The sequence below is a fragment of the Notamacropus eugenii genome, chromosome 4, assembly GCF_028372415.1.
Source record: "Notamacropus eugenii isolate mMacEug1 chromosome 4, mMacEug1.pri_v2, whole genome shotgun sequence".
Lineage (NCBI taxonomy): Eukaryota > Metazoa > Chordata > Mammalia > Diprotodontia > Macropodidae > Notamacropus > Notamacropus eugenii.
In genome coordinates this window covers 70,111,593-70,121,934 of record NC_092875.1, presented here as the reverse complement: position 1 = coordinate 70,121,934, position 10,342 = coordinate 70,111,593, and the positions used below count along the sequence as shown (strand labels likewise).

Here is a 10,342-nt window from a genome sequence, read left to right as displayed (position 1 = left end):
AGCCCTTTGTTCACCTTAATTCCCTTATCTCTGTGCCTAGCTTCCTAGGAGAGAGACTATGACAGGAAATAACACTTAGATTGTTCCTTCCCTCTTTTTTCAGCTTTGCCAGAATCTGTAACTAAGTGTAAGCTATTTAGCTATAGAAATACTGCTCTGTCTCATTCCATCATTTAGACTATACTGGAGTATGACTTGCGCAGAGAGGATTAATAGGTCCCTTCCTAAGGTCCCTTCCAATTCCTAGCATTCTAGGCTCCCACTTAGTCAGGTTTTTTCACCATGACAGCTGGGTGGTGCAGTGGATAAGCATACTGGGCTTGAAGTCAGGGAGATCTGAATTCAAATCGTGCCTCACATACGCACTTGCTGGGTTAGTTAAGTTCTTTCTGAGGTCTCAGTTACCTCAACTGTAAAATGTCTTTAACGGCACCCACATTATAGAGATGTTATAAGGATCACATAATATACGTAAAGTTTTGCTAACCTCAAAGTGCTATGTAAATGTTGTCATTGCTATGTTATCATTATTGTTATAAACCTATGAATGCTCAAGGGCACTCAGCAGTCCCAGAAACTTTTGTAAAATGTGGTCCAAGACAATTCCAAAGGACCCATGACGAAAAATGCTATCCACATCCAGAGAAAGAAGGGATGGAGCCTGAATACAGATCAAAGCATAGTGTTTCCACTGTATTTATTTGTGTGTGAGTGTGGTATTTTTTCCTTTGGGTCTGTGTTTTCTTTCACGACATGAGTCATATGGAAATATGTGTTGCATGACTGTATATACATATAACCTATACAAAACTGCTTGCTGTCTCCAGGAAGAGGGAAGAAGAACAAAAATTCATAAGTCAAATTTTTTAAAAAGGATGTTAATATGTAATTGGGAAAATAATATTTTTTAAAAAGAACCAAGTGCTAAGACTCTGGAATTCCCTATCCTCGCAGCCCTGGAAGAATATTAGCCATACATGTTGCAGAGCTTGTGGTTTGATAAATGGTGTCTCCCTCTCATTGTGCATGTTGTGTGTGTATATGTATATTTATGTATGTGAACAGAGTCATAAGCAGAAATTTTGACATCTAGGACAAATTCAGTAGGGAATTATGACCTGGGTGGTATTCCTGTGAAATCAAACTGGGGTTTGCAAATTTGAAAGCTTCATAAACACAGAGAATGGACATGAAATCTGCACTGAGATTTCCACCAAAATGTCAATCCATGAAGCATGAAATTTTTATTTCAATGCTAATTGCTAGTTGATTTTCTCTTTGAACTTGACCACTGAGCTATTTTTTCTTTTATTGGAAGCATCTCAACCAGGAATTCTCCTACACAAAGCAAATTCATTTGAGTGCTGTATGGGTAGAGAACAGCAAACCTTATCCTGAAGCACCCCCTATCCACAGAAGGATAGCAGCCAAGCAACAACTTGCTGGCATGCCACATGTACTCTGGGTTATTGAGAGTGGCACAATTGCCCTTCTGGCGGAGTGAACGTAATGGCCGAACAAATTATAGCCCAATGAATGTCATGAACTATGATTGCCCTGGAAGAAATGACAAAAGGATCAGAGAAACCTGGGGAGGTTTGAACAGATCCAAGTGAGCAGAACCAGAAGTATTTATATTTTACACACTTTAAAGATAAAAGCTTGGGAAGACTTCAAGAACTCTCATCAGTGCAGTCACCAGCCAGAGTCTCAGTAATGGAGTGTGTGCTATTCATCTCCTCACAGAGGTGACAGACAATGTGCACATCTAGACATTTGGTCAGTGTGGAAAATTGTGTTACTTGATTCAGTTGGTTACTAGAGTTTTTTGGTTTGGTTTTTCAGTGGGTGATGGGAGCATTGAAGGGGAAGGAGAGAAAACTAAATACTTATTGAATAGAAGGTTGTAGTTTTTTATATATTTACAGGGAACTAAATGCAATCTCCAGAGATGTGATCAGTTAGCCTGACCTTTGCTACTGGAAAGTGGCCTGAGGAAACTCCTCCATTACTGCTCTATGGGCTGTGTGGGTAGGATGGTAAAAGAGCAGTGGGGACAGGAGTCAGGGGAGGCTGGAGATTGGAAGGCAGGCTCTGGCTGCAACTGGGCCTGGTCTGGAGCCAGCTCTCAACCTATGGTATGGAATTTAAGAGGATCAATTCCCGCCATGTCAATTCCAAATTAAAAGAGCATATTACTGCTCATCATCTGACTTGACCCTGACTCTAACTACTCCTGCTTGTGCACATGAATTTGTTGTTCTTTATCCTGACATCTCTGAACAGGAAACAGCCATATCTGAAAGGGCAATGTCTTTCCAGAAGGCCCCCTGTCTGTGCATGGTCCCTACCCCAGAACCTACCCACTAGGAAGCAGATCTCTACCTCCCCAACCTTTGGGTGGAGGATCAAAGTGGGAATTAAGTATGTTCCCTCTCCATAGCACTGGCCTTCTTATGGCTCTGGATGTGAGGAGGAGTTGTCTTCCTGGGCCCTTTTCCTTCCCTTCCCTTACAGGATTTCAGAAGCCTTCGTCAGTCTGGCTCTTCCAATTCTACCCCCCACCCTAGGGAGTTCCTGATGAATAAAATCTTTGTGAGGCCTGTCAAGAATGCCATGGAAAGAGGGGATTCCTGCACTGAAATTAAGTTGGAGGGTATTATATTGGAAAGAGCACTAGATTTTCAAGTAATAGATTGTTTTTTATTTCAGTCATATCAAACTCTTCATGACCCCATCTGGGGTTTTCTTGGCAAAAATACTGGAGTGGTTTGCCATTTCCTTTTACAGATGAGGAAACTGAGGCAAACAGTGTTAAGTGACTTGCCCAGGATCACACAATTAGTAAGTGTATTTGGCCTTATTTGAACTCAAGCCTTCCTGACTCCAGGCCCAGTGCTCTAACCAATGTACCACCTAGCTTCCCTGGAGTAACTGCCCTAGGTTTAAATTCTAGAACAGTTACTACTTGTATGATCATGAGCAATCGAGTCTCAGTTTTTATTGCTGTAAAATAAGAGACGACCTTTAAGTTTCCTCCCTCCACTGAAGAATCTAGGATCACCAGGGTCAAAAATGACAAAGGAAAATGTGCCATCAGTTGGAACAATCAGAGTTGAGGTCTTAGGGAGGCCATGATGTTGACCTGAGGGAGCAGGTAACTCAGACATGAAAGAGAATCCAAGGAAGGGAGCAGGTGAGGGGGGAGTCTTCCTACAGACTAAGAAAATGCCTGGGCTGGAGGGAATCTTTCTTTCTTGGGTTGTATAGCCCAAATCTCTCATTTTACTGGCCCATTGAATGAAGGCAATTTGTCTAAGAAGACACAGCTTCAGTAAAGGAGTAAGCTGGAACTAATGGAAAGGGTAGCCTTGTTGAAAGTGGGAAGCCGAAGCATGAGGTAGCCCTGGGTAAAGGATCATCAGAGGCTTGGGAAAAGATCAGAGGATAAGGCTGGTCACAGAAGGGGGAAGGTCATAGAAGGTCATAGCCATAAGGGCCTGGTGGACAGGTCACAGAGGGAGGGTGATGGGAAGTTGGTTTGGAGATCACAGTAGGAGCCTGCTGAGCTGATAACAGCAATGAGCTGGAGGAGACAGAAAACAGTTGGGGAATCTTAACAGGATGTATGGAAGGGGCAAAGTGGAAGGCTGCTAAGGAACAGGAGGGTAGGGGTTTGAGCAAGAGCGATATGAAGCTGCTTGGCAAGGCAGAGCCCTTAGAAAATAAGGATAGATGGATGCTCATATCTTAGTGCTAGGTCACAGTGGGAAAGGGAGACCAAGGTTATTTGATATGAAGCCAGGGCTTGGGGAGATTCGAAGGGTCCTGACACCAATGCATGCAATATCTTCTGGCTACTCCAGCAGTGCAAAATTGTTACCCAATTGGTCTTTCAGGTGTGCTTATCTGGTCAACTAGCCCTAGTCATTGTGTTCAGGACCAATATGGGTACTGGGCTTTTCCTTCATCTTCCAGGCTTGGCTTCCTCGCCTTTGGCAATGGGATGGGACAGGTGAGAGCCTAGCAGACTGCCAGAGAAGAGTGATGACCCCTGAGGAGATACAATGGACCCTAAATTCTAAGGGAGTGACTTCTCTCTCCTCAGTTCCCGTCAGCCCAGGAGTCACCCATGCCAGAGCAAATGATAAGAAAGAAGCAGAGCTGGTGTTCTGGCCAATCCAAAATGGGCAAGGCCCAACGTTTATTCCAGCCCAAGGCCAATCCACTCCAGGATGGTGTCTGGGTTCACTTTACTCCATCTTCATTAGAGTTCGTTATTAATGAATTTTCCTCAGGTCTAGGTGGGAGAAGTAAGGGTTCATGGTTCGTCTTTGGACCTGGAAATCTCCTTCCATTCTCCGTAGGCACATGGTGACCTGTACATGGTTGAAGGATGAAGGATGGTCAGGAGTTATGGGGGTATAACTTGCTGAGAGCCTCTTGTGCATAGTTGTGGACCCAGCTTGCTTCCCATAGAAGGCATGAAGGCAACTCTGGTGAACCCCAGGAGCACAGCCAGGAACCAAGTTTATTGGAACTGGTCTTCCTTGCTAGCTTTGTTCATTTCTGCCCAGACCCTACTCCAAAATCTAAGGTCAGGCTTACAAAGAAGGCACACAGGTAGAGTATTCATGAAACTCATTGAGAGAACTCTCCACTGATTGAGAAAAGAATAGGGAGAGTCTGAAGGAAGGCTACCTGGAACTTTCTCTAAGTAAATTCATTCTTTCTGTTTCTGTCTGTCTCTTTATCTTTATCCCTTTCTCCATCTGTGTCTCTTTCCAACTATCTTGGTCTCTGTCTGTCTATGTCTGTCTCTGATTGTTTATCTCTCCAACTCTGTCCCTCCATTTTCAATTCTACTTCACAAATATTTGTTAGGTATCTACTATATGTCAGGCACTATGCATTTTCTCCCTCTCTCTATCTCTCTCTGACACACAGAAATCTTTTCTCTCTCAAATTCTCACTTAGGCACACACAGCCTCCTTCACAAATGAATAGACACATACTCTAGTGCTTTATACATTCTAAATTCAAATTCTCATCCACATTGACTATTCCTCTCCTCCAGTCAGATGCATATATGCAGCCACAACCACACCTGCATTCTCACATATACATATTCTCACTCTCTGACAAGCATATTGGATTATGAGACCACAAATTTAGAGCTGGGAGGGATATTGGAGGCCATCTGATCCAATCTTTTCATTTTAGAGATGAGGAAACTGAAGCCCATAGAGGGGGCTTGATGATAGTCACATATATTATGAGAATTGGAACTCAGGTCTTCTGGCTCCAAATACAGTCATCTTTCCATTATGCCATCACAAAGACTTCATCTCATAAGGATTCTCTCTCTCTCTCTCTCTCTCTCTCTCTCTCTCTCTCCCTCCCTCCCTCTCCCTCCCTCTCTTTTTTTTTTTTCTCTCTCTCTCTCATGAATGTTTACACACACACACATAATCATTACTGGCTGTTAGAGGTTCTCCAATTTCTCTTACCATAAAGTAGCCCATAAGGCTAACTATGAGCCCCAGGAGCACAGCCAGGCAGATGAGGATGATGGCCCAGTAGGGAATGTCTAGGAGGAAAAAGGGGTGATGCTGAGGGGCCATCATGGGTATGGGGGGACAGCCCAGAGTGGGGAGTGTCCTTGGGAATTCCCACCCTATGGGAAGAGAAGGAACAAAGAGCAATCCATGGGAAGGATCGAGGCTGGGGAACCCAACTCAGAACATCCCTCCACCTCCCACACCACCAGACCTTTGCTCTTCAGAAGAAGCTGATGTAAGGGAGAGGAAAAGAGCAGACTAGGAGAGTGAATTTAGAGAAAGGAGCTGGGGCTTAGAGCATAGAAGAAAAGGAGTTGAGTAAACTGACAGAAGGTCACTTGGAGGCAGAAAAGACGATTCAAGGACCCCAGTGTCACATCCAGGGAACAAGAAAGAATGATAGTGCAGAGACCCAATATCAGAACAGGGAAGGGTGACAGCGATACTGAGTTATACCCCATGACAGGGGAGTGACTTAAAGTGCAGGGTACACCAGGTTCCCCATGCCCACTCTCCACTACAGGGTACTCAGGAAATAGAGATACACTTAGGGATCTGACAATTGAAAGGAATGACTGTTGTTCAGTTGTCTGATGAACACAGTCCAAGACAGTATTCTTAGGTGCTCAGCATTGAGTGCTGGTTAGGGTGAGAGAAAAGTCATCCTAGACTCAGTTACTGCCCTCTCTCCACTTCTCCTACTCTTCAAGAATCAGCCTCAGCTTCCCTCCCCTCCTCCCCAGGAAACTGGCATGGGGCAAGGCTGATGCCACACTTACTACTTTTCTTAGTCGTTCCATCTATTCTGTGGGTAGAATAACCTGCGGACAGAGAAATATGGAATAAAAGTAAGAAACCCAAGGGGAAACCTGGGGAGCTAGATTGGATAAGGAAGGATTGGTTGAGAGACAAGAGATGGGGAGACCAGAGGGGACAGGGACAAAGAGACTCCAGGAATCAGGGAGGGAGGAAAAGATATGGAGATCATGGAGAGAGAGATGATTGTAGGGGACAGGGATGGGAATGGGGAGTCAGTCAGGAAGGAAAGAGGGTGTATAGGTATCAGGGAATGTGGAGTGAGGGTCAAAAGTCTAGCATTCCAGGAATTCCTCATCCCTCCCCACTGCCAATCATCCCCCGAAGACCTCATGAAAAGGACAGAGAGACCGGGCTGGAGGGCCAGCCTCCCTGCTTTGGCCCTCACCATCCACCAGGATACTGTTCCAATCCAGAGTAAAGTTCTGTAGCCGGGTGCCGTTGTTTGTCAGTGTGAGAAACTCTTCATACATAGTAGCCTTGTCAAAGCTCTTCGCCTGAGAAGCTGATGTGAAGTTACACAAGGAGTCCACCCCTGTGTGACTTCTGGGAGAGATAAGCCTAAAGAAGAGTGAGTGGTGTCAGTGAATGAGAGAGGAAGGAGCCAGGTGGGGAGGAGAGTACCTTGAGCCATGGCCTCAAGGGAACTGGCCCAGCAGGAACCTTCTGGACCTGGAACCTCTTCTCATTGCACCATGTGGCTGCTAGTCCTCCCCCAAAAAAATTAGATTTATTTCTTAAGTGTTTTGTGAATACTTATATATGTATCTAGACTGTAAGCTCCTTGAAGTCATAGCCTACTTTATTTTTTGCATCTTCTGCACTGTGGCTGATGCACACAGTATGCTGCTTAAAAACTTATTGAATGGCTGATCGATTGGAACCTCCTTAAAGAGCAGAGATTGTTTCCTTTGTGTATTTTTAAATTTATAATCCCCAGCACCTTTCCCACTGCTTGGGACATAGGAGGAGATTTATAAATGTTTGTTGATTGATTGATTAGTCTCCCAGGCAGTTTGACAAAATAAACCTGCTGCGTTCTGTATCTCCTGGAGTAGGGGAGCGGAACCGTGGCCTCAAGACCACATGTGGCCCTCTAAGTCCTCAAATGTGGCCCTTTGACTGAATCCAAACACCATAGAACAAATGCCCTTAATAAAAGGACTTGTTCTGTAAAACTTGGAAGGAAGGAAAGAAAATAGAGAAACATCAGATTCTTGAGGCACAACATAGAAAAGGCTAGAAGGGATAGTCTGTCCTGAACATGGTCTGTTCTGGGAACTTCTCTCCACCAGGAGTTTCTTCTTAGAATCATGGAGGTGAGAAGCTAGGGAGAAGTGGACTCCTAGATGGAGCTGACCCAGGGGAGAAACCTTACCTAAAGTTCTGCGCTTGACAGGCAGAGAAATATCTCTTGATGCTGCTGTTTCTGAAGAGCTGGTTTAGCTGCAAGAAAAGGAACATTTCCTGAGATCCAATCATCAGGTCATATTGTGTCCAGAAAAAAAAATACTTAAAAAACAGAAAAGTCATGGTATTGGACTGGTGTCTCTGTCTGGCAGATACCAGCCCAGGTGGGCCTGAATAAATGTAAGAGATGGGCTGAACTCACCTTCCTGAGTACCAGGGACTATCCTAGGTACAGTAGACTCCCTCCCCCCAACCCCCGCCATCTTTAAAAGTTTTCTAGAAGGCACTTTCCTTTCCTGTTTCAGGGTCAAATCATCCACTTGCTTCCTTCTCACTAACAGGGTGATCTTGGGTAAATTGCTGAAGCCCTTTCATACTCAGCATCTCTTCCTGTAATATGAAGGGGCTGGCCAGATGTAGTCTAAAGTCTCTTCTATCTCTTCATCCTGCTCTTTCTAGCCCTTCCCTTCCTTGAGTCTCCTCTCTGCTGCCTTTTCTCCTGTCCCATTAGAGGTAGTGTGGCATACCTAGGCTCAAGGAAGACCTAGGTTTGAGCTCTTTCTGGGTATGTGATGCTAGATAAATCATAGTATCCTAAATTTAGAGCTAAATTTAAGCCTTCAAGGATATCAAGTGCAACTTTCAAATTTTACAGATAAGGAAACTGAGGCTAGGAGGTTAAGTGGCTTGCTGGGAGTCACAAGCAAGTGTCTTAGATAGGATTTAAACTCAAGTCTTCATGACTCCACCACAGTCATTCCCCTGGGCACCCTAGCTGCTTCACCTAACAGACAACTTCCTGTAAGTTGCAGATGAAGTATGGTAGAGGGAATCACTTCACTGAGAGATTTCTATATCAATGAAATCATAGGTCCAGTAAAAATCAATTAAAAACCCAATTTGGGGGAAAATTCTCACCCCCTATCCCCCACAGGCCCTATGTGTTGCCCTCCTGACCCCAGACTCTTAGAGAGTCTTTAGGGTGAAATTTCTTCCCATTTATTCTGCAGGGAACATAGTTGATGGAGGTTGTCCAGGACTCTGCTAAAGCTCTGATGTGACCCACACTCTGGGGGAAAGGTCAGAGGAGGGCACACTTGGAGACCCTGCATGGGGGCTGGCTATGGCTCTCCAGAAAAGCCCAGTGGAAGGGCTTAGAACCTCACCGCATCCTCGATGCCGTTTTTGTTCTCCTGATACTTGGCTGAGCCAGGGCGTGTCAAATCCTGGGAATAAGGCAGGCTGGTGATAGTGAAATTCAAAGAGAAACTTGGGGGCCTGGGATCAATCAGTGGCTTAGCTGTAGACAATGGGAAGTCTAATTCCAGTTCTGGGAAAAGAACAAAGAAAAAAGATGATGATGATGATGATGATGATGATGATGATGATGATGATGATGATGATGATGATGATGATGATGATGATGGAGGCCCAAGCTGGGAGAGGTCAAAGAGAGGTCACATAGGCCAGAGTTCCATTCCTCTAGGGACAGAAACATGACTGACTCTTTCTCTGGCTCATACCCTGATCTTCTAAGATAAATGGCACTGGTGTTCATTTCAGGAGGCCAGGAAGCATCTGACTGTTCCCAGGAAAATTCTGGTGAGTTAGAACCATAGATGGCCAGAGCTGGAGACTCATTTAAGAGTTTGCTTCCCTCATTTTACATGCGGAAAAGCTGAGGGGCAGTGAGGTTCATTCATCAGATCCAGAGACCTCCCTGCCACTCATTTTAAGCCTTTTCTTGTGAAGACCTTTTCCAGGACACTTTTGTGTGAATTTCAAAAGTTCCCAACAGGATTAGCCCCCAGATGTAAGATAAGAAAGCCCAGCTCCAACGTCTCCTTCTCCAGGAAGTCTCCCTGAATGCGGACAGCCAGGAACAGCCAGTCCCCTAGGACTTCATAGAGCTCTCAGTTAGGCTCAGATCTAATGCATTTGTAATGCAATAGTCTGTATTATCACCAGTCAACTTTCCAACTCTCCTAAGTCTTAAGAGTTTAAAATATGCATTGGTAGAGGAAGTTTTCTGCCAAGTGCTCTGTTCATGCACGAAATCACAGACCTAGCCTCCCATCTCACCTCCTACTTTATCCCCTTGAGAGCCAATGTGTTGAAGTGGGTAGAGAGCTTTCAGAGCCAGGAAGACCTGGGTTCAAGTCCAGCTGCTTCTGCCAACGTACTGTCCCTTTGTCCTGGGCAATTCCCTTTACCTTTCAATGTCAGTCTCTAAGACTTTAAGGTATGTTGTAAAGTATGTGTGAATGTGCATTGGTAAAGGGAGTTCCCTAACTAGAGTTCGCTGTGTCTTTGAAATCCCAAGCATGGATCGTTGTAGAGGAGAGATGGGGAGGGCAGGGGAGGGGAGGGGAGAGAGGGGAGGAGAGAAAGGGGAGTGGAAGGGATAGAGAGTATGGAGGGGAGGAGAGGAGAGAAAAAGGGGCAGAGGCATGAATGCATTGTATGGTTTTGCATATTTCTATCTATGTGGCTTTCTCTAGTGGGCAGTGTGGAGAGTGGGAGACAATTTGGAACTTAAAATGTAACCAAAAATA

The 10,342-nt window shown here is 44.9% G+C and overlaps 1 protein-coding gene across 10 annotated transcripts in view; it reads right to left on the bottom strand.

Annotated features, from left to right (window-relative positions):
* Window positions 1-4,170: 4,170 nt before the first annotated feature.
* LOC140499854 (uncharacterized) overlaps window positions 4,171-10,342 on the bottom strand; it is a 262,845-nt gene continuing 256,673 nt past the window's right edge. For all 10 annotated transcript variants that reach the window (XM_072601753.1, XM_072601754.1, XM_072601752.1 and 7 more), the window contains 6 exons: window positions 8,954-9,117; window positions 7,756-7,823; window positions 6,766-6,938; window positions 6,341-6,382; window positions 5,511-5,590; window positions 4,171-4,379 (listed from right to left, as the gene is read on the bottom strand). In XM_072601753.1, the coding sequence (XP_072457854.1) occupies window positions 4,281-4,379; window positions 5,511-5,590; window positions 6,341-6,382; window positions 6,766-6,938; window positions 7,756-7,823; window positions 8,954-9,117 (626 nt within the window). In that variant the 3' untranslated portion in view covers window positions 4,171-4,280. The remainder of the gene's footprint in view (window positions 4,380-5,510; window positions 5,591-6,340; window positions 6,383-6,765; window positions 6,939-7,755; window positions 7,824-8,953; window positions 9,118-10,342) is intronic.